The sequence below is a fragment of the Ailuropoda melanoleuca genome, chromosome 9 (genome assembly GCF_002007445.2).
Source record: "Ailuropoda melanoleuca isolate Jingjing chromosome 9, ASM200744v2, whole genome shotgun sequence".
Lineage (NCBI taxonomy): Eukaryota > Metazoa > Chordata > Mammalia > Carnivora > Ursidae > Ailuropoda > Ailuropoda melanoleuca.
The window spans coordinates 75522745-75548133 of record NC_048226.1 but is presented as its reverse complement, the minus strand read 5'-3'; the positions used below and the strand labels follow the sequence as shown (position 1 = coordinate 75548133).

At 33.7% G+C, this 25389-nt stretch overlaps 1 protein-coding gene across 5 annotated transcripts in view; it reads left to right on the top strand.

Moving 5' to 3' along the window:
* The window catches only part of NUDCD1 (NudC domain containing 1), a 70964-nt gene that overhangs the window by 19575 nt on the left and 26000 nt on the right, over window positions 1-25389 (top strand). For 4 of the 5 annotated variants that reach the window (XM_002918705.4, XM_019799134.2, XM_034668482.1 and 1 more), the window contains 6 exons: window positions 4002-4187; window positions 7509-7689; window positions 10774-10956; window positions 14780-14984; window positions 19800-19944; window positions 21465-21590. In XM_002918705.4, coding sequence (XP_002918751.1) covers window positions 4002-4187; window positions 7509-7689; window positions 10774-10956; window positions 14780-14984; window positions 19800-19944; window positions 21465-21590 — 1026 coding nt within the window. The remainder of the gene's footprint in view (window positions 1-4001; window positions 4188-7508; window positions 7690-10773; window positions 10957-14779; window positions 14985-19799; window positions 19945-21464; window positions 21591-25389) is intronic. The other variant, XM_019799135.2, reaches the window with a different exon arrangement.

The window sequence follows — 25389 nt, the reverse complement described above, 5'->3', positions numbered from 1 at the left end:
GTAGTTGCATTTGTTAATAGGGAGCCAGTTATTTACCTCGTTAAAGAGAAAAATAAAGGGGAGGAGTAAGTTATTTGAACTGTGTGTTCTTAATGAATTATTAAAAGTTTTATGTTTTATAGAGACATTGCTCAAATTCCACTTAATAAAACATCATTTCTTAAAGCTTTAGCAAAAAAAAAGAGAAAAGAAAAAGGAAGTTTTCTTTTCTTTCAAATAAACTTAACAATTATTTATGATGAAAATGTTTTTCCAGAAAAAGATCACTTCCTTTTAAAAGGGCAAAATTTTAAATGTCACTGTGTAATAATATTAGTAAATGGCATCCTTACTTAATTTTTCTTGACCATTTTTCTTTAAACTTGGATAGTGCTTTCTATAAACATATATGTATTAGAAAAATGCCTTGTCAGTTCAAACCTTGTCTTCTTGTACCTGTGACAAGAGGCCCACGAACTCCCATTTAGGGATATTTTTCATAAATGCAGTTCATATATTATTTACCATGTCACTTATAGTACAATATATTGACGTTTTTATATTTTTGTATTACATTTTGTTGACCCAGGAATGTAATTAAAAATTTTATGTAATGTGTTAGTCTGAAGAAAAACTGAATATGGTAGTACATTCACAGTGTTGTTCTTACTGTTTTTGCAAGGAGTATTCTAGAAATTGCAATGAGATCTGAGGTATCATTTGTTTAGAAAAACTTGGGTAGTGGTTTCTTCTCAAGAAAGTGTGCAATACAGGAGAGACCATCAACTTTTAGAGTGGAGTCAATCAGAATTTAAATCTTAGCCCTGCCATTTTCTTAGCATCAGAGTTCTAGGCAAATGATTTAATCTTCTGAATAGAGGTCTTTATCTCTCAAAGTGTGCATAATGATTTCAAGTTCGTTGAATTTTGTAATTGTTAAATGAGATGGCAAAAACTCAGAGCGCTTACTTAATTTGTTACTTGTACATTGTAGTTATTCAGCAAATGTTCCATTCATCAGTGAAATTTTAATTCTTTTGCAATTCAGCTGTGAAATGTTACTGCAGAATTATTTTCAACAACTTTTAGCATAGTTACATTAACTTTTATTTTTGTCTGGAAGAAGAAAATGATTGGGTGAGACAAAGACATTAGAGATACCAGTATCATAAGACATTATTATAAGGACACTTTGTAAAACTGTCAGTGGAGGTTGTTCAGAAATAATTTAATACTCTAATTTAAGATTTACAGAAGAAAATATTTTATTGCATACAGTCCATTTAAAATTACATGTACCCTTTGAGAATTAGATTTCAAAAATTAGGAACATTCAGGTCGCTTTCACTTAAACTATCGTTTAACTTATGTAAGAGATACACTGTTTTGTTTTGTATTTTAATTTAATTTTTAGCTTTACATTTATATACTTGAATATCTTAGTCATTCTGTTGGATATCGAAATCATTTATCTGATAATTAGACTTCCAGCAATCTCAGTTGTGTGTAAACTTGTATTTAAAAGAAAATAGCTTAAAACAACCTTCATAACTGTATATGAAATGAAGCATAGTGATTTAACAGGTTTAAGCCCTGCATTTGTCCTAACAAGTGGTTCATTAGATTAGATGCAGTGAAGGGCATGTAGTGGGTGGGGGAGACCACTAGAAACCTTTACTTTGAAACAACTGTTTTGAGGAAGAAGTCCCATTTTATTTTATCCTATTAATATCTTTTAAACTATGTGCATTACACATAAATTGCTCACTGTAAAAAAAAAAAAAAGTCGGGCAGTGTATTTGAAGCAAAAATAGAAAGTTTCCCCTTACCTTCAGTCTCCCCGACTGCCAATTGGACTATGGTCTTTTTTCCCTTTCTGGTGGTAAACACTGTTAAGAGACCCCCGGCATGTGTCTGTATACCTTACTCTGTGCTGTCATATCACAACATGTTGTTCCAACATATATGGATTCATACTGTATATATTCTGCATCTTTTTTTTTTCAGTTATTATTTTGGAGATCTTCTTATGTCAGTATTATAAATCCACTTTTGCATATTTAACAGTTATTTGGTATTCCAAAGGATGGATATTTCACAATTAACCATTTCTCCACCAGTGTTCTCCAGAAAAGATGCCAGGTACCCATCCATAGTTGAACAAGTTGGATTTATTACATTTTACAGCAGAGGAGAATCCACATTGTGGGGAACCACATAGTGGTTCAGTAAGAGGATTTTAGAAAGGATTTATTACACGATCGGGCTTGTATTAGGTAATTTTTTTCTGGTTAATTTTTTTTAACCACAGTTTTCCTATACATATCTTTACCCATTTAAACATTTTGGACATTCCTGTATTTCTTGTTCAGTTGCTAAGGCTCTTTAATATGCCATAGATACTGGTCCTGTGTTATTTTTGTGGCAAATATTTTTCTCCCTGTCTCATACATGCCTTTTATTTTTCACAGGAAGACTTTCTCCATCCTGAGATTAAAACATGATTCATCTTCTAACAAAGTTATACTACTTTTTCTTTAAAATATTTAGATTATTAATCTATCTGGAATGTGGAATTTTGTGTATGCTGTGAGGGAAAGAACAATTTTTTTCCAGATTTCTAGTATCCCAGTAGCATTTGTTTTGACCACTCCCATTTATTTCTCACTAATTGGAAATACCACATCATGTTCTAAACGCCTGCATAGACATAAGCCTGCAGTAAAATATCTCTTAATTGACCTCCATTTAACTGAGTGACTGGAATAACTGATATTCTCTCTTTCCTTCATATAATACACTGACTGCACACCACAGTAAGCTTAATGTTTCCTGCTAGGAGGCTACTCAGTACTATGCTGATAGCAATTCTGTTTCCACTAGTTGAGTTTTACATCACTAACACTCAGATATGGTCCTTCTAAAAACTTTATGCCAGGTGTGCTTGTCATTGTATTTTCATTATTTAACCAGTATTATGTAAATCAGTAAAATATGAACACAAAAAGAAGGAAAGGTGCCATTTCAAAGAAAACTAAACTTGATGCTTTAGAAAGAGACAGTGGGTCATTGAAAAACTTGTGGCTGGTAAGGACTTTTTGTTTACTTAAATTTTGTTAATATATGCATTTATCTAAGTAATTCTAGGAACAGAGAATGAAATACATGAATCAAGAATTACTTTTGACCTGTAGGAAAATCTGTTAACTAAAAATTAAAATTTTAACATCAACAAATTATTGAATTGAGTACATCTGGTACATAAGATGTTTATGTCCTGAAATGTAGACCTTTCTATATATTTTCTTGTAAAACATTTGAATGATGCAATCCATCTTATAGCTTTAAATTTTAAGGATATAGATACAATAAAAATGTGCTAACAGAAACCTAAGTTGTTAATATCTAAGTGTAGTGTTTTCATACCACAGGCTGATGTCTATAGAGACATTTAGAACATGATGTAGTATTTCCAGTTAGTTAAAAATACTGATCATTAACTCTAAACAATGAAGACCAGATAACCACAGTGTATTCGTTATCTCTTGCTGTGTAATATCTTACTTCAACACTTAGTGACTTGAAACAATAAATATTTGTCATCTCACAGTTTTTGTGGGTCAGAAATCAGAGTGGCTTAGCAAGGTGGTTCCTGTGTCAAGGTGTCTCATGAGGTTGAAAGCCCAGTGATCTGAAGGCTCAAGTAGGGCCTTCAGATAGTTAGCTCACAAGGTGTTGGTTATTTTCAGGAGCCCTTCTGTCCTCCCCATGTGGGTCTTCCAGGTGTAGTTCAAGAAAGAGCAAAATAGAAGATGTAATAGAAACTATGACCGAGTTTGAGAAGTCACAAACTGTCACTTCTGCCATATTTTGTTAGAAGTGAGTTGTACAGCTCATACCCAAAGGGAGGGGAATTAGGCACCTTCTCGTGAATGAGAGAGTAACCACTACACTGCAGATATTTACTCTGTGTGCATATGGATCAAGGAGAGGGTAGATTCATTTGTTTGGCTTCTTTTTAGGACACTGCTTTAGGAAAACCACGAGAAGTGTTTCGACTTCCCACAGATTTGACAGCATACGACAATCGCCTTTGTGCATCTATCCATTTCACATCTTCTACCTGGGTTACCTTGTCAGATGGAACTGGACGATTATATCTGATTGGTACAGGTGAACGTGGAAATAGTGCTTCTGAAAAATGGGAGGTGCGGTTTTGTTCTTTGTTTTTTAGACTTGAGCAATGTCTGGAAAGTATGTATAAATTAGACCTTAGTGATTTTGAAATAACTCTTTCTGGACATGGTTTATGTGTGACCTCTTCATTTTTATAATATGGAAATTTTTAATTAAATTATAAAATATATACCTTTTACAAAGCTGGTATCTTAACCATTTCTGGTTTGATCTGGGGTTACTGCAATTGTCAAGAATTGCATTCATTTGTTCAGCGAATGTTTATTGAACGCTTTATATGTGTGTAAAGCAGTACACTAAAGTACTGATATTGTCTCCTTCTTGATGAAGAGTTAGCCAGGAATTACATTGGGATATCTTTTCTCCTATACTCGTGTTATATTTGCTGGTATCTTTATGGGCCCAGCACACTTCTGAGGCTACACTCTGCTAGCTGTCTGGTAAGTTGCCGTTGGTCGAATACTGAGTTTACCAGAGGATTCCCTACTTGGAAGAATACACTATAACATAAGTGTTATAGTGTGCCAAGCTCTAAGGTGCTATTTTTATTTCAGTTTTCTTAAAACAGTGTAACGTTTTTAAATCTGAGGGACAGATTAGGATTTTAATCAAAATAAATAAGGAATTAATTTTTCTAGAGCCACAGTTTTTGAAGGTGGGAAAGAATGACACTGAGTTATATTAATAAGTATATTGTGATACTGCTGTTGTCTAAATCTCAGCAGGTGGCCTTTTAGTTTTGGGTAGATAAAGAAATATGAACTGGATATATTTACATCTTATATTTTTTTTTTATTTTTTTAAAGATTTTATTTATTTATTTATTTATTCTACAGAGATAGAGACAGCCAGCAGAAAGGGAACACAAGCAGGGGGAGTGGGAGAGGAAGAAGCAGGCTCACAGCAGAGGAGCCTGACGTGGGGCTCGATCCCATAACGCCGGGATCACGCCCTGAGCCGAAGGCAGACGCTTAACCGCTGTGCCACCCAGGCGCCCCTTATAAAATATTTTTATCGGACCAACAAATGCCTACAGAGATCAGGCTTTAATTATTTGAGAAAAACCAAGAAGGCCTTAGAACCAAATAGCTTGCCTTTCTTACAAAGTTATATTAAATGGTATACTACCAAATTGTAGTAATGCAAAAAACTAAACAAAAAACACGGTAAATAACCAGAACAACAGTAGTCTTTTTGTAGGAGGCCTTTGCAGGCCTTTGTAGTCACAGGTTTAAATATTCATTGGACATTGTGACATTTTTCTTCTGTGGCCTCCAGTAATAACTTTTTTCTCTTTTTTTAAATTTTTAAAATTTTATTAACTGAGGCAATGTGACGCATGGATAGCATAACTACCTGAAACATTTGGAAGGAGTTTGGAGAGTGATGGATAGGAGAATGAGAATTTATGTATTATCAGGCTATGGATTCTTTTGGTTTTGAGCAGGAAGAGACACACTGACCCAGCTCACCTTCAGCTTAAAAATGACACCGCATGCTATGCCAGAAGGAAATTCATATGGATTTATAAATCATTTGGTTTGTGCTATGTACATCCCCTGGGTGCAAATTAGGCCTTTAGTAATATTTTTAAAATCAAAAATGTAAATTTACTTCATGCCCTCTTCAGTGTACACTGCCGTAATGAGATTAGCACCCAGAGATGTTTGCAGTTAATAATAGTTTTGGGGAGAAGGGGAGTGGGACAGGGATGGGACTTGGGCATTAACTGAGGTGGGAGGGATACTGTGGTATACTAGTTACTGTAAGAGAAACAACTTAGGAGAATTTTAAGACTTTGGGGAAGTTGGTGGAACAGAGAGGAAGCTAAAGGTGGGAGTGGTTGGGGGGTACAGTGAGGCATAAGGAGGCCAAGTAAGGACGGTGATGACTGCAGTGTAGAAAGAGAAAGGGAGACAGGAAGACTGCCTGCTTTGCAAGTGTGTTGCCTCTAATATGATGGGGGTGCTATTATCAGCAGTACCACACTTGAGTTGCTAGGCTTATTCCGGAGACAGGAAACTTCAGCCTAACAATTTATAAAGGTTTAGACATCTACTCCCTGGTTTCATTCCAGTCCCTTTCACTCACGTGAGAGAAAGAAGAGAAGGAACCAATAAACTAGCTACTTGTACCTGACAACACTTACTATCTTTCTTTCCTCTCTTTGGTCTCCTGTTGTACCCCAAATGAAAGCAAAACTCTGTCAAACAACTAAAACCTGTGTATCATCTCAGTTTTGAGTATTTGAGATATTTTTTGCTGTTCTTGCTCTTTTCTGTTTGTGGAAGACCATAGAATGGATTCCAAACGTCTACTATTTGAATAATTTTGGCAGAGGTGCTCAAACACTAAGGGAAATTGACATTAAGTCATACTTTTCTTTATAAGACTTTCAAGTAGGAGCAGATAGGGTAGGATTCCAGATAGATAGGGTTTTTCTGTTTTTGTTTTTGTTTTTTTAAAGCTAACTTTTGTCATTTGGATATTTTCTTCAACCATTTATTTTTTCATTTATTCAAAAATCTTGCTTAGTGAACCGTCTTAAAATATCTCTTCTTTTTTTTTTTACTCTGAAATAAATATAAGTCCTTTAGATAATGTGTTTGTGATAGAAAAAAGAATTTGTTAAGATTTTGTGTCTCTGTATGGTACTTAGATTTGCTTTTTAAGAAGACACTTCAGTATTACATTTAAATAGAGTTTGTTGAATTATAACTTTTCAATGTAAAGGGGCTGTTTTATTTGTGAAAAAGAAGAAAGTTTCTGTGGTGTCTCTCCAATTCCTTTGACTCTGACCTTTTTACACTTCCAAGAAACAAACAGAAGAACAAAACAGAACAAAAATAGGAAAAAACCATACATGCACACATGCACACACATGTGTATTAACAACAATATTCAGAAACTAAGAGGAACAAAGAAGAAATAAATCATGTACAAGATAGGAGAAGAGATAAAGGAGCCAACATTAACCTGCTCATGTCCTCTTCTGTATAGAGCACTGTTTCACTTGATAATTCTTTTCTAGAGGTTGCTTCTAGTTCTCTTTCTCCTTTTGATGCTGCTTGGATGCCCTGTTGTTTTCCTTGTTTTTAAGCCAAGAGTACTTACCACTTTTTCTATTAAACAAATAGGCATTTTTAAAAAGTTCTTTCTTCAAAGAATGTTATTTGAACTTGCAACCTTTATTTAAAGGCTTTTTCATTTTTCTATTCCTTATAATAAATAGTATCCAAATTAGTTGTTTTATCTGTACATTCTCTCTGTGCTACCTTCATTTTTGTAATATATACATTTTTGTGTATGTAACCTATTTTTTTTTTTGGTAGATTATGTTTAATGAAGAGCTTGGAAATCCTTTTATCATAATTCACAGTATCTCACTGCTGAATGCTGAAGAACATTCTGTAACAACCTTACTTCTTCGAATAGAGAAGGAGGAGTTGGATATGAAAGGAAGTGGATTCTATGTTTCTTTGGAGTGGGTCACTATCAGTAAAAAAAATAAAGGTAAAATATAACAACACTGTGAATCCATAGTGGTTGGCACCATTTAGTAGATTTTGAAATGCAGAGCTGTTCCTGTAAATGCTGTTGGCTTTTTCTTGGGTGGTGTTGGTGTGATTCTAATACCTGACACCTAGTGGAATGAATTCCTGTAGATAGTTTCTCTTCAGGTATGGATTATTAAAAAAATAGTAATGTGCTTCCAGAGTCAATTATGCCTTTTTGTATAAAACGAGACATTCTTACATAACTTTAGAAGAATTTTACATAACTTTAGAAGAATTTTAAGTGTATATTTTCAGTATATACAAGACTATATATATATATAGAATTAAGAGAATTAAGTGGATTTTTCTGTAGTTGAGAACAAAGGGAGCTTGTTTCCATGATGACTCTTTGCCCTTTTTCTCAGTTTTTATTAACTTACTCATTTAACTTATGAGTCTTAAATTATAGCTGGCCCTTGAACAACAGGTTTGAACTGTGCAGGTCCACATATACACGGGTATTTTTTGATAAATAGAGGATAGTACTGTAAATGTTATTTATGATTTCCTAAATAACACTTTCTTTTCTCTAGCTTATTTTATTATAAGAATACATTATATAATACATACACAAAATAGTGTTAATCGACTGTTTTTGTTTTTGGTACAGCTTCCAATCAACAGTAGGCTATCAGTCGTTAAGTTTCTTGGGGAGTCAAAAGTTATACACAGATTTTTGACTGCACAGGGGATTGGTGTCCCTAACCTTCATATTGTTCAAGAGTTAACTGTTAATTTATAATCTGATAAAGGCTATTAGTGTTTTTTTTTCTAAGAGGGCTTTTTTATTTTAAAATGAACATGTGTATATGTACATATATGTACGTGTATATGTGTGTGTATATATACATATATATGTAACAATAGTTTATAAGTAAGCTGAGTAAATTTCCTAGATTTGTTCTGCTAACTGTTTAGTATAATTTGTCTGTTGTTTTTCCCAGTGTTGTAGTTTCATCTCTGGAGGAACACAGTAACTTAAAACTTTAGGTATTGGAAAACTTTCTGTATAGGGCTAGATGGTAACCATACAATTTATATCACAACTACTCAATTATGCCACTGTGGCACAAAAGCAGCCATTGATAATACATAAATAAATGAGTTTAGCTGTATTCCAATAATACTTTATTTATGGACATTTGAATTTTATATAACTAACATTTATTTAAATATTATTATTTTCATTATTTTTAGTCATTTAAAAAAGTATAAAATTCATTCTTAGCCCACAGACCATATGAAAATATGCATAAATTCAGCTTTGTCTCCACTGGCCATACTTTGCCAATCTCTACTTTAGATAATAAAAAAAAATATTTTTTTTATTAAGGTAATTAACAACTTACAGAGAAATCATGGTGCATATTTTGCCTCCTGTTCTCTGGTTCTGTGACAACTGTAGCTTAGTTCACAGTAACTGTGACACTCTGCTCAAGCTTCACCCTTGCATTCCCTTTGCTTTGTGTACTTGCCTCAACTGGACAGATATAATTAGACTCACTTTTCTTCTTATCTCCCAAGGTTGTAATTATAGGAATACTAATTCTCATGGTTCACTTTCTCTCTTATTACTCTTCTTAATGTCTCATTCCTTTCACCCCCCAAGTATTATTAATATAATTGTTACTCTTTTCCTTTTTCCTTTTTAATGAACATAACAGTGCTTTTCTAAACTGTGTTGAGGGGAACATCTGATAAATTATGTTTTGTGGTCAAATATCCCTATTACACATTCAACATGTTAAAGGTTCTAAAAATTTTGAGTAATAAACAGAATTTAATTTTAATCAAGCATTTCCCAACTTATTTAATCATGAAGTTCACTTGAAATTCACCTGTTATTTTCTCTTGTACACATATTGAGAAAAGCCACCCTATAAACTATGTAGTAACTAAGTCTGGGTCTTTGGAGTCAGGTAGGACTCTTTGCCTTGCATGTACTGTGCAGGAAGTGTATTAGCTCATTCATAAATTAACAGTTCTGTTCTTAAATATGTATGAGATGAATGTGAATGTAGATGAAGATTTCAAGGAAAAAATGACATACTTTAGAACAGATTGTATCATTATGTATAACGTGACATTGAGTTGCGATTTTTGACTACTAATTGTGAAGCTTTCTTGTTGAAGTACAACCCACTTTAATAGAGTAACTGTAAGTAAAGGTATGGACTCAGCTGTAACGTTTAGTACTTTTTAAAGCAAAAAAAACCCGAAAAACCCCTATTTTCAAGAATAAATTCAGTTATTTTACCAGAAATTTTCATGATACAGTTAATTTTGTATTTTTTTATATTTCATATCTTAAATTTTATATCTTAAAATTAAGTATCATTACTTATGCTTGATTACAGTTGGCATGTAGATCTATCTCTTAGTGTGTATGAAAATAATTTCTACCATAAACATTTCATTTTAAGGAAACCCTCTTATCAATAGCTAGAATAGGCAGAAAAATAGTCCACACCATACCTTTCCTTTATCCTTAGGGTGTGGCTCTTTTCAGAAGATGCCTATCATGTACCTGCTGGGAACATAGGCTATAGTAAAGGAAAAGGTAGATCCATCAGAAGCTGATATTGCAGGTAAGTTAGTCACTTTCAAAGTCTAGAGCGCTGCTGTCCAATGAAAATTTCTGCGAAGTGGACACGTTTTATATGTGTGCCATTTAATACAATAGCAGCTAGCCATGTGTGGCTGTTGAGCATTTGAAATATGGCTAGTGTGCCTAAAGAACTGAACTTTAAATTTTCCTTAAATTTGATTAAATATCTACTATGGCCAGTAGCTACCACATTGGAAAGCACAGTCTAGAGCAAATTTCATCAGACCTGGTATTTTAAAGTAGGGGTGTATTTACAGAAAATTAGGTTATTAATCTTTTTATCCTTATGAAAAGACTCTTAATAGCATGCCTTTTAACAGTACACTAAAATACTTAATTTTAATTAAAACTAATATACAAATATTTTCAGGATATTTTTACAATACAGTGTTTTTGTAATTTTTTGTTCTAAAATGCTTTGTTTTCTTACAGATGATAACAAATATGAAATTGTTAAGCGTGATATTCTCCGTGGAAAGTCAGTGCCACATTATGCTGCTATTGAGCCTGATGGGAAGGGTCTGATGATTGTCTCCTACAAGTCCTTCACATTTGTTCATGTTGGTCAAGATCTTAAAGAAAATCAGAATGAGGACATGTCAGAGAAAATCAAAGGTAATTTTACTCTTCACCTTTGTAGAGCTCATATGTGTTTATGTGTATATGTAACACACATACACATTGGCACACACACATTTATGGCTGCTTTATCTTTATTTTTCTTTATATTTGTTAGAATAGTCTTTTGTGAAATGTACTACCTAAATAGTATGAACTGTTTTAATTAGTAATTTTATAATCACCAAAAATGTTTTTTAAAAATCTGTATGGGGCACCTGGGTAGCGCAGTCATTAAGCATCTGCCTTTGGCTCAGGGCGTGATCCCGGTGATCTGGGATCGAGCCCCACATCAGGCTCTTCCACTGGGAGCCTGCTTCCTCCTCTCCCATTCCCCCTGCTAGTGTTCCCTCTCTCGCTGGCTGTCTCTCTGTCAAATAAATAAATAAGATCTTAAAAAAAAAAAATCTGTACATTAGCTTACCTGTTTAGATCTAATAAATACCTATTAGATGACTAAATGATGTCTCTTATTGGGGTTCGAGAAGCTAGCATATTAGTATTAAAGATATTAATCTTTTAAAATATGCTAAACTCTGTTGATTATAGGTGTATACTAATGTACATGTTCTTAACTGTTAGTACTAAGCTGAAAAAAAGTTCTAGAGGGCAAAATCATCAAGTTTTCCCAATGCTAAATGAATAAATGGATGAAGGTAATGTTTTAGAACAAAGACAGTAATAAGGTCTTCCAAAAGAAATTTATATTTACTGGGGTGCCCACGTGGCTCAGTCAGTTGATCGTCGACCCTTAGTTTTGGCTCAGGTCATGATCTCAGGGTCCTGGGATCAAGCCCTGCTTCGGCTCTCACTCATCAGGGAGTCTAGTTAAAGATTCTCTCCCTCTCCCCTTCCCATGCTGGTGTGTGCACTCTCTCGCTCTCTCTCAAATAAATAAATCTTTAAAAAAAAGAAATTTGTATTTCCATACAAAGAATATATACTCTTCTATTTAAGAGAGCATCACTCTGTAATCAATACTGTTCATATTTCTGATGTTTATAGCCAGAGAATAGTTTTTTTTTTTTTTACCTAACAGATTTTCACAATATTTAACAATTATACATATGAATCTCTGAATGTACCTTACTGTTACTTAATTATATAAAATAAAAATTAGTTTCACTATTTTTATCTAGTGAGACCTTCTAAACAAAAATCCTTTGAAAAGTATTAGAAAATAATAATGTAATAAATATTTTTAAAATATTTTTCCCGGGTTTATAGATATTTGCACCTTTGAATATGAGAGTTGTGTTTGGTGACCTTTTATTTAGCCTCTCAACAATTTGGTTTTCTTATATGTAATGCATTTTTTGTTAGATTATCTCTAAGATCCCTTTCTAAATAAATTCTTTTCTGTCTTCATTATAACGTTAAAGTCTTGTAAAGCTTAGCCAAAACAGCTATTCATATCTCTAGACCACATGCCCTTTAGGACTCTTGGTGAGCAGTTGCAAAGGAGTGAAAGAATGCCCTACTCTTGGGAGCCATTCTGCCTAGTAGCTGAGACCCATGTGGTTCCAAGACAGATCGTAGCCTGGGAGGGACACAACATCTTTTTAAATCACTAACTACCAGTTCAGGTTTTGTTTTTCTTGTTGACATCTCACTAATATTGAATTCCTCCTGAATACATCATTATGTCATTTCTTCCCTTGTAGTGTGAACCTCAAATTCCCCCTGTATTTTTCTGTTTTCCTTTTAATAAACAGCCTTTACTTATAAAGGAAAAATGTGATTTTTAAAAAAATTATGGATAATCTGTTAATTATATATAGCATGCTTTCTTGTAAATAATCTTCTGAGAATATATACTGGCTTCATTTTCTGTAAACCTCAAGAAAACGGATACTGTCTGTTGCCTATTTGATGTTGTCATAATGATATAAGTAATAGCATTTTCTTTGAAAGACTTAAAACGGGCACCTGGGTGGCTCAGTCAGTTAAGCATCTGCCTTGGGCTCAGGTCATGATCCCCAGGGTCCTGAGATCCAGGCCTGCTTTGGGCTCCCTGCTCAGCGGGGAGCCTGCTTCTCCCTCTGTCATTCCCCCTGGCTTGTGCTCTCGGGCTCTCTCTACCTTTCTGTCAAATAAATAAATAAAATCTTTAAAAAAAAAAAAAAAAGACAAACTGAAAACATGATTTCCAAAAACACGGGCATTCAGCAACCAACAATTGAGGAAATTATTTAGGTGTTTGTATAACTTAGTAGAGAGAGGTTTAAAAAATTCTGGCTTTCCCTTTTAGTCTACTTTTATGGCCTTTAATTTTTATTAAAAGCTCCTGTGATTTTGTACTCTTCGCCTTTCCATATCTTCCAGAACTTATCCATTGAGTCATTGTTACGTGTAAACTGCCTTGTTAACTTTTGTGATAGACAGAAAATTGAGTGAAACAAATTACTTGCCTTAAGGAACTGATAGTTACCAATCTTTTAAGCTACAGTTGAAACTTTTTCAGTGAGTTTATATTAAAAGTACTTCTAAAGAGATAAGAGAGGGGCTCTGAGAGCCTGCTTCAAGGAATGTGATACAAGCTAGAAATTAATCTAAAGTAACATTTTATACTGAAAATTTATTCATTTTTAATGTATTTCTACAATATCATGCTTGTTAAATTTTATTTAACATCAAATAGAAGTGACCCTTTAAGAAGATATATCATACTTAATGTTAAACATGATCTTAGAGCATATCTAGTATTCACAAAGTTTTTACACAAAACGGTGCAAAAAGAAAAAGAATAATAACCCCCAAACAAGAATGATAACCCACATTTAGTGAGAGTTTAGGGTATATTTAACAATAGGATTGATATTAAATATTTTATATGTATTAACTCATTTAAATTTTAATAGTTCTGTGAGATATGTAATATTTTGTTATCTTATTTTACTGATTAGAAAAAAGAGGATCAGAGATGCAGTTGCATACCAAAATTAATAAATGGTTGAGCCAAGATTCAGACCTAAGACTGGTCAACTCTGGAGTACTAGTTCCTAACCACTGTATCATATTCCTTTCTAATAAGTGCGTGGACATGTTAACGTTTACGGATATCATTAAGCAAATGTTTATTCTTTTTGTACTTAAGCCCTATTTTCTTATTTCATGGTTATAACGTATGATGGGTTTTAAGGTGTTTCTTTAGTAGCTGGCTTTTTAGAAGACAAGCCGAGGAGATAGAGAAGGAGGTGAAGGGTGGATTGTTTCATTGGGAACTTAGACAAAATACACAGACAGCCCTTGAATTTCCTATGATATTGCTTTCATGCAACAAAATTGTGGGGTAGAATAGCTAGTTCCTTTGTAAGTAAATATACTTTTTATTTTTGTGTGGATTTGTATCTCACCAAATAATAGTGGTCTCCTGTATCACACAGTTCCATCGTTAGGGCAAATCAAGGCAATGGTGAAAGATTCAGACAATGGTTTATGACATATTTGTCATTCTTTTGAATTGGAATCTGCTCTGTGTGTGTGTGTAAAGAGAAGAGCAAGGAGGAAAAGAGGGAAACTGGGAGGCAGGGAGAGAATGAATGGGGTAAAGGATTGCTGTCATTAGTATTTTATGAGTGTTTATGTCCTAGAGCATTAGGTAAGCCTGGAAGAGGAAATGTCAAGTGCAATTGTTGTAATTTGTTGAAAATTCCCCAAAGAGATCTGTTTTTGTTTATAATTACTTTTTTTGTAAGATCACTAGGAATTATGCTAAGATTCTTTTAGATAGGTGTTCTTTTATATGCTCTAGTCTCTAATTCTGTGTATTCTATTCTCCACTTTTTTATTACATAACGTGTTTTTCTTTTCCTGACAGAACCTTTGTATTACTGGCAACAGACTGAAGATGATTTGACAGTAACAATACGGCTTCCAGAAGGCATTTCTAAGGAGGACATTCAAGTACAGTTTTTGCCTGATCACATCAACATTGTGCTGAAAGGTCAGAGGTTTCTGGAAGGAAAACTCTATTCATCTATTGATCAAGAAAGCAGTACATGGATAACTAAAGAGAATAATAGGTATATATAGAGTTGTATTTATGTTTAAAATTTTTTTTCTTTTTTTTTTTTATCCTTTCCACAGTAACCACAAAGTTGTATACTACAATAGGCTGTCTGTATTGCTGATTCTTTTTCTTAGATTAAAAATGGAGTTACTGCATCAAAAAGCATAATTATCATTAAGATCAAAGATGCTACTGTAATCATTGTTGACATTCAGTGGTAGAGCTTTTCATTACCAGCTCTGGATAAAATCATAACAATATTAACAGTAATAATTAATAGATAAAAATGTGTTATTTTTTTTTAATGAGAGAGCCTGCGCACAAGTTGGGGTGGGGCAGAAGGAGAGGGAGAAGCAGACCATCAACTGAGCCAGGAGCCCTATGCAGGGCTCAAATCCCAGGACCCCGGGACCATGACCTGAGCCAATAGCAGACATTTAACCAACTGAGTCATCCAGGTGCCCCAAAAATAGTTATTTACTTTAATTAATACTTTAAAATCTTTTAAACTAATTTTATTTATTTCAATTTGCCAACTAGGTAAGAATTCCTGTTCTTTAAATTTTAAGGTATATAAAGGGTAAATAGTACAAGGGCTCCCTCAGCCCAGGTCCTCCTGTCACCCTTCCCCTCTCCATAACCACTATTATTAGTTTCCTGCTACAGGTATTTTATGCACATTCAAGCAGATACATATTTTTTTTAACAAAAAAGATTTCAACATAGCTATACATAGTTTTTTATAGCTTGCTTTTGTTGACATTCAACAGTAAATCTCGTATAGCTTTCCATAACATATACGTAATAATTTTTTTTATTCTCCTTTATGGCTGTTTATGGTATTTTACTCTATCAACTAACTGCACAATCATTTTTAAAAAATGGTCCTTTATTGTTGGATATTTTGACTGTTTGCAATCTTTTGCTACAGTGAATGACTTTCTGGATGATTCAGTAGTTTCATTGAGTGACACAGGTGTCAAACTCAATGGAGTCCACATTTAAAATCTGAATTTTATCTATAAAAACCTCAGTAAAAAGAGTATGTAAAACAAATAGGTGAAGGTTAAGTGTCTTATAAAACTATAACCTTTGTTTCTGCTTTTATTCCCCTTTGCAAATCTGTCGTCCCTGATACTTTACTCACTCCTCAGTTATTTGGATTAATAAAATTACTCTTTCATTATAGGTTAAGTGTTAGTAATTACTGCATTCTGTGATAAAAGGGTCAGATTTGTTCAGAAGTTGGTCAAAATTAATATTTTTACCTTAAATATAATTTTCAATTTGTAATATAAGACCCATATGAGTCTTTGATATGAGTCTAAATCCTGAAAATCTAAGAAATAGATATCTACTTCAAAAAAATTTTAAGCTTTATGCTTTTAGATCCTGAATTCATTTTCTTAATGGGGAAATTTGGTGACTTGGTACACTTTCTTATTTAATGAAGTAAGAAAAATAGATTCATGAGTAAATGATGTCATTTATAATTTATTGAGAATTATTGAACTATTCAGTTTTCATTATTCAGTGACTTCAACAAAAAAGATTTACGGTTTCTGTGAATCTGATTCCTTGTCTTTCTGTTTTGGCACATGAATTTTTTTTAAACTGTTGTAGTAATTCTTCCTAACCAGTTTTAATCATGGTATATTTAAGTAATCACTGTAGTTCTTCCAGCATTTTTCATAATCACTCCTGAAAATGTTTATGAAAGTATTTTTATTGTAATTCTCAGAAAAGTAATACTCTTTTAGAGGGAGAGTGAAAAGTTGATCTGAGCTACTAGATTAAAGTCGATCTTATGGACATGATAGTTTTCAAAAATCCCACCTTCAAGGTGATAAAAGTCGTTTATTATAGAGTCCTGACCAACAGTCTTACTACTTCTTGCTTTAGGCATATCATGCTTATTAACACATCCAGTTATACCAATTGAGTAGATACCTGATTTGCCAATAGTTTTTCCATTTACCTGGAAAATAAAGATGTGGAAAGGACACTAAGATGAAAAGAACTGTGGATGTTTCTGGTAATCCCTGCCTATGGTGAGGTCACCACAATCAAGCACATTGGCTTTTGCCTCATTCTTTGTGAACTTTGACATGCTAACACACTGAATTGCTAACAGAATCTCATAAAGTTACTCTTTCATAATTTTATTTTTCATTGAAGTGTAATCAATATAAAATGTATTAGTTTCAATTTTATAATACAATGATTCAACAATTCTGTACTTAGTGGTCATCATGACAGGTATACCCCTAATCCCTTTACAGTTTTTAACATATTTTAAAAACTTAATTATCTGAAAGGTTCTTTAAGAAGTATTGTACATCTCCACATTCTGTTTAAACATATTTTATGAGAGAGATTTGAGGGTAGCATTTATAAACTTTCAAACCAACTATAACATATTGTTAATACAAGTCATGAAGCAGTAACCCAGCAAAGCTCTAGAATGGCTGGACCCGAAGATAGCTTCAGCATTTAATACATGAGCATAAACCAGTATTGTTTTCCCATTAAATTTGAGGTTCTTGATTACAATTTTATGTTACAAAGGATAATTACAATGACGTGTTGGTGGTATCATTGGTTTAAAAACATGATTTTCTGTTAAATTATTCATCTCTCTCATTTTTGAATGCTTAATGTTCCCTCTCACTTTGGAAGGATTTGTTAACTAATCTAGGTTGTCATGTTATATGTTCTTTTTTGCTTGGATGGTAGGCTATGATACTAGTTTTAAAACGTAGAAATGCAGTTGTGCTAAAAGTGTTGTATTGACTAGGTGTGCAAATTTAATGATGGTTCAGAAATTCTTTATAAATGAGATTGTATGAGCTCTAGGTAGCAGCTGACGAGAAACAGTACTTACACATTCTGGTCACAGTAAACTTTCTTTACTAGTTATTTACATATATTTGTTCAAAGAGGCAGAATAGTACAGTAGTGAGGAACATGAACTTGCAGCCAGACTGCTTTCCTAGCTTGGGACTTTGGCAAGTTACTTAACCTCTCAGTGCTTTTTTTTTTCTTACTTGTAAAATAAAGATGAAAATACTACTTACTTTATTTGGTTGTCGTAAGCAATCAATGAATTAAAAACATGTAAAATGCTTGACAGCACCAGGCATATGGGAAGAGTAAGTATGAGTTGCTGTCATGATTCTTCATCATCATCATCATCATCAAGATTACCTTTCCCTTAGAGAATGTATTATGGTAGTAATTTTTAATGCTAATGATAGGAACTCATTACATGGAAAGATATTTTGTATAATCTCTTAAAATAAGTGGTTTCAGAAAAATTTAAACTGCTGTAATTAATTCATGAGGTAGTGATAATAACAGCCTTAAAAAAGAATAACTGATAGGTTTGCATGTTCTATTTGATAATTATGATAATAGTTATTATAGTGTCCTTGCAATTTTTCCTTGCAGTTGTGTTCCAGGGCACGGGTTAGTGGCACACATGTCCCAGAGATGGCACATGGAAAAGGTTGCTTCTCCAGCTACCACCACCCCCACTTTTCTCTGTGTTAATAGCAACAGCTACTCCTAAAGCAGCTTACTGAATTTCCCTTCCTATTCAAGAGGCACATGGCAGCTCCTGTGTCCACAGTCTGCCCTGACTCAGCTCTCTTTCCCCTTCCTGCTGCATCAAACCTTAATCTCAGTATTCATTGACAGGCCCTTTTTAGTGTATTTGGAATTTGTGTTTAATGGCTTAGATGTACAGAATTAGATTTTCAGTTGCTAGAGACCACATTAGCAAATTTTTCCCCCTAAGGAGTTATCAAAGAATTATTTTCTAATTTCTACTTTCTTTCCTTTAAAATATGTGTTTTAAAAATTAGGGGCACCTGGGTGGCACAGCGGTTAAGCGTCTGCCTTCGGCTCAGGGCGTGATCCCGGCGTTATGGGATCGAGCCCCCACATCAGGCTCCTCCGCTGTGAGCCCTTCTTCCTCTCCCACTCCCCCTGCTTGTGTTCCCTCTCTCACTGGCTCTCTCTATCTCTGTCGAATAAATAAATAAAATCTTTAAAAAAATAAAAATAAAAAAATAAAAATTAATATTTGTATTAATCTAACTTGCCTGATGTTTACATTAATAATTATATATTATGGCTACTAGTTTGGGGAAGTGAAGCTAGTCGTTGGTTCCATGCAGAAAGAGGGACCTTTAGTTATATAGTCCCTGTCCAGTTAACTTTATGTGCCCACCCCAGTGACCACCCTCAGCACTACCACTGTCCCCTAGTAAAAGATCTCATAGATCCATGCTGCTTGCATTTGTCACTTAAATTCAGTAACACACTGCATACCTGGACTACTTTCTAGGTGGTCTTAATCTTGCCACTTTTCTTATCAGGCCATTTGACATATCATTTCCAGTGGTATTTTTTTGCTTGTTTATTAAGTATAAATTATTTACCCTTGGGGCACCTGGGTGGCTCAGTCTGTTAAGCGTCTGCCTTCGGCTCAGGTCATGATCCCCAGGGTCCTGGGATCGAGCCAGTGTTGGGCTCCCTGCTCAGCAGGGAGCCTGCTTCTCCCTCTCCCGCTGCCACTCCTCCTGCTTGTGTGCTCGCTCCCTCTGCCAAATAAATAAATAAAATCTTTTTTAAAAATTCATAAATTATTTACTCTTGGATTACAGATTTTCCATCTGTATTTCATTGACACAAGTTTTGGTAAAACATCTCTGGCTGGAAACCAAGGGGGATTAAATTCAGTGGAAGATGGTTCTGTTTGATGTTGATTATGTAATTTGTATAGTTGCTTAATGTAACATTACTTTTCTTGTTTAATTTCTAGCTTGGAGATTTTCTTGATTAAAAAGAATGAAGGACTAACATGGCCAGAGCTAGTAGTTGGTGATAAACAAGGAGAGTTTATAAGAGACTCAGCACAGTGTGCTGCAATAGCTGAACGTTTAATGCATTTGACCTCTGAAGAACTGGTAAGCAATTGCAGTAGTAGTGTCACTTTCCAGAGGTCTGGAAGTATGTTATGTGAGGATTATGCCATGTTTTTCAAACATTATTTTACATTTGCTAGTGTTAGAGACACAGATTAGGCACTGCAGACTGGTGTTTGAATATAGCTTAAAATTCTAATATTCATTCCTTACACTACATGAATACATACATGTGTGTGAGATTGTTGTATAAAGTGGGTGTTCATGCATGCATGTATTTCTATGTGTGTACATATATATATATACACATACATATATATACACACACATATATTCACACATATACACATATAAATATATATTCTCCTTTAGAAGAATCAATAGACTAATACTGATAGGGACAAAAATTATGATTTTACTGTCTACCTATGCTAATAATCTACTTGTCATCATTGAAATTTTCTAGGTTATCTTAGAATATCACTAGAGGTATAAATATATGCTATAATTAATTTTGATTGACAATAATTCATTGTAATGATTACAATAATACACTACTCATTCAACTATGAGATTTTGTTGAAATCTGATAACTTTTAAGATAATGTTAAAAATTTGAATAAAGCATACCAGAATTTCAGTTATGTTTATTCACTAAAAGTTATATCAGCACATGTAAAATGTCTGACTTATTGTCACCTGGAGTTAGAACGATGAGGAAAAAAGTTGTATGAAGATGTAGTTATACCATAGGGTTAATTGTATCCTAAAGTAGAAAGGAAATTAGAATATTGAAAGTAAATGTGTCTATCAAAAGAAATCATGGTCAAAATGGAGAAACCAAGTTTCATGTCTGCCAGCAATAATTTAAAATTTCAGGAATTACTATATTTCATATGTTAGACCGTGAAGTTTTGATTTCATAGTCCTGGTGTTAGACTAAGCCGTGCAGACTGTGTTGACCTATTATGATCCTTTATTCAGTAACTATTTGTTATGTTGTGCTCTGGGATATGATAGTAGTTAGAATAGTAGATGTTTGTTTTGATATTGTATATTATTGCTCTTAACTGCCATTTAAACTTGATTATTTCAAATGAATATTGGTCTTTGTGAGTAGGTTATTTATGGCTGAACACCAATGTGTTTGTTACATTTTGGAAAAAAACATAGACTGTTGCTTTGTTTCAAGCTCATAGGTCTTCCTCCATGTCTGATTAGTTGCCAATCCTATCTTTTTTGCTTTCCATTTCAGATACTATAGTTTCATATTTAGAAGTCCAGTTTGGTTCTTTTATGTCTTCCATACCTTGTCAACATACACATATTTTTCTTTGCGTCTTTGAGTAAATAGAATGTGTTTATAATACTTGTTTTAATATCTTTTCTGGTGATTTCATCATTCTGTTATTTCTGTTTTTGTTGATTATTATTCATTGGTCATGGGTCTGAAATTTAGGTTTTCATTAATGCTATAATTTTGATCTTTTTAAGAATGAAGAAATCCATTCTTTTATTGTTGAAGATTTATTTATTTATTTTATTTTATTTTCTGGTCTAAGAATCCAAATCCAGATAAAGAAAAACCTCCTTGTAATGCTCAAGAGTTAGAAGAATGTGACGTTTTCTTTGAAGAGAGCTCAAGTTTATGCAGATTTGATGGCAGTACATTAAAAACTACTCATGTGGTAAGTTCTTGATCATTATATTTCCAAAAATTTATGAATAAATACAAGTTACATGAGATGATAATTGATTAACCAGATGTATATTTTGTAAGCTGGCTTGATTGGCAGTTACTGGCTATGATCTAAAGCTCATCATTCCATGAAGTGGCAGTTTTTTATCACCATCCCCAATAAAACAATGTTTTGTTGTTTTGGTACTATTGCATATTTGATATCTTTTGATTGGTTTTTTTCTGTTCAGGTTTTTATGTATAATTACAACTAATTTATAATAACCTCATATTTTTTTACTTGAAATTATGACATAAGTATTTCTTCATGTTCTCATTTCAGTCTGGTTTAATGGCTGGGTGACACTATATAATGTTATTGTTCATGTGTATATGTGTATGTAGTGGTTGTACAGATTATAGTACACATCTTTAATACATTTTTTTCAGTTGCATTATTCATGATGATGCTATGGTGTTTAATACAGTTACAGAAGTCAATAAGTCATAGACTAAGACTCTGACAAATTGATTTCCACTCTATATTCTCATTAAGAATGTTAGCAGTTATTACCTATTTCATTGCATCTTTACCTGCCCCTTCAGTTTTTTGTTTGGTTTTTACTAATTCATGTGCAAGATACAGGATTTTTAGTCTGTTTTTTTTTACTGTTGACTGTTTCATAATATTACTTTTGACTCTTGTGAATAATTTTTTCATTTATTTGTTTTGGTGTTCTGACTGACTTGTGTGACCTTCTTTATAAAATGTGTTCTTAAAGAGCATGTATGATAGACTTCCATTATAAATAGGTTCTGTCTTCAGAAAGTTAAGAAATACACATACAATCCCTCATTGTACCATAGTTTTTAGAGAGCTTTGATAAAAACATTTTTAGCATTTTGCACATACTCTAAAACTGTTTAATCACAGTTCAGTGTTAATTGCTGGTTTAACTCCAATGATTTGCTATTTGTATATATTGCAAAATGATCACCACAGTAAGTCTAGTTAACATTTGTCACCATACATAGAAATTTTTCTCTTATAATGAGAACTTTAAGGTCTACTCTGTTAATAATTTCAAGTATGAAATACAGTATTATTAACTATAGTCACTGTGCTGTACCTCACGATGTCTTATACTTATTTATAACTGGAAGTTTATCCTGTTGACACGTTAATCCATCCCCCAGCCACCATCAGGGAGGTGTGAGGTCATATCTCATGATGGTTGTGATTTACATTTCTTGATGCTTAATGTTGTTGAGCACCTTTTCATGTACAGGTTGGCCACCTGTAGCTCTTCTTCTGAAAAAATGTCTAATTAGTTCTTTGAATCATTTTTTAATTGTATTGTTTGTTTTTGCTATGTGATTATAGAAGTTCTTTATAAATTTTGGATGTTAACCCCTTATCAGATATGATTTACAAATTTTTTTTCCTGTTCTGTAGGTTGCCTTTTCATTTTGTTGATCATTTCCTTTGCTGTTCAGAAGCTTTTTGGTTCAAAATAGTCCCACTTGTTATTTTGCTTTTGTTGCCTTTGCTCCAAAAAATCATTGCCAAAACCAATGTCCAGAAGCTTACTGCTTCTGTTTTCTTTTAGGAGTTTTAGGATTTCAGGTCTAAACCTTTTAATCCATTTGAGTTAGTTTTTGTGTATGATGTAAAGATAGTGTTCTTTAACGCTGTCTTTACATCTTTGTTCTTTTGCATGTCGCTATCCAGTTTTCCCAACACTGTTGAAGAGACTCTCCTCTCTCCATTGTGTATTCTTGGCTTTCTTTATCATAAATTGACTGTATATGGGTGGTTTTGCTTCTGGACTCTGTTCCATTGGACTCTCTCTTTTTTTATGCCAATACTATACTGTTTTGATTACTATAACTTTGTAATATAGTTTGAAATTAGGTAGTTTTAACAGTTTTTTTTCTAGAGTCTTTAGGGATTTCTATGTAATATCATGTCATCTGCAAATAGTGGTGGTTTTACTCCTTCCTTTCTGACTTGGATGCCTTTTTCTTTTTCTTGCCTAATTGCCCTGCCTAGGACTTCCAATACTATGTTGAGTAAAGATTGGGTATCCTTTTCCTGTTCCTGATCGTTGAAGAAAAGCTTTTAGATTTTCACTGTTGAGTTTGATATTAGCTGTGGGTATATTTTGTTGAGGTATGTTCCCTCTGTACCCACTTTTTCAGAGTTTTTATAAATGTTGAATTTTGTCAGATGCTTTTTCTGCATGTATTTGAAATGATCATATGATTTTCATTCTTCATTTTATTAATGTGGAGTATCATATTAATTTACACATATTAAACCCTCCTCACATTTCTGAGATAAACCTCACTTGGTCATACTGTATGACCCTTTTTATGAATTGTTTAATTCATTTTGCCTAATATTTATTTAGGATTTTAGCATCTGTGTTTATCATCAATATTGGCCTATAATTTTCTTTTCTTGTGGCATTTTTGTCTGGTTTGGGTAACAGGGTAATGCTGGCCTTGTAAAATGAGTTTGGAAGTATTTCCCCCTCTGGTATTTTTGGAAGACTTTGAAAAAGATTGGTATTAATTTTTATTTAAATGTATGGTAGAATTCATCAGTGAAGCTGTCTTGTCCTGGACTTTGTAGGGTGGTTTTTTTTTTTAAATTTTTTTTATTGTATTATGTTAGTCACCATACAGTACATCCCTGATTTTTTATGTAAAGTTAGATGATTCGTAAGTAGCGTATAACACCCAGTGCACCATGCAATACGTGCCCTCCTTACTACCCATAGCCAGCCTATTCCATTCCCCCACCCCCCTCCCCTCTGAAGCCCTCAGTTTGTTTCTCAGAGTCCATAGTCTTTCATGCTTCATTCCCTCTTCTGATTACCCCCCCTTTCTTTATCCCTTTCTTCTCCTACCAATCTTCCTAGTTCTAGGTTCCATAGATGAGAGAAACCATATGATAATTGTCTTTCTCTGCTTGACTAATTTCACTTAGGATTATCTCCTTCACTGCCATCCATGTTGCAGCAAATGTTAAGAGATCATTCTTTTGATAGCTGAGTAATATTCCATTGTATTTATGGACCACACTTCTTAATCCAATCATCTGTTGAAGGGCGTCTCGTTTCCTTCCACTATTTAGCTATTGTGGACAATGCTGCTGTGAACATTGGGGTGCATATGGCTCTTCTCTTCACTACGTCTGTATCTTTGGGGTAAATACCCAGTAGTGCAATGGCTGGGGTCATAGGGTAGCTCAATTTTTAACATTTTAAGGGACCTCCACACTGTTTTCCAGACTGGCTGTACCAACTTGCATTCCCACCAACAATGTAGGAGGGATCCCCTTTCTCCACATCCTTTCCAGCAATTGTTGTTTCTTGCCTTGTCAATTTTTGCCCTTCTAACTGGCGTAAAGTGGTATCTCAGTGTGGTTTTGATTTGAATTTCCCTGATGGCTAATGATTTTGAACATTTTTTCATGTGTCTGTTAGCCATTTATATGTCTTCATTGGAAAAGTGTCTGTTCATGTCTTCTGCCCATTTTTTGATTTGTTTGTTTCTCACATATTGAGTTTGAGAAGTTCTTTGTAGATCTTGGATACCAGTCTTTTATCTGTAATATCATTTGCAAATATATTTTCCCATACCATGGGTTGCCTCTTAGTTTTTTTGACTGTTTCTTTGGCTGTGCAGAAGCTTTTTATCTTGATGAAGTCCCACAGGTTCATTTTATCGTTTGTTTCTCTTGCCTTTGGAGTTGTGTCATGAAAAAGGTTGCTTTGGCCGATGTCATAGAGGTTGCTGCC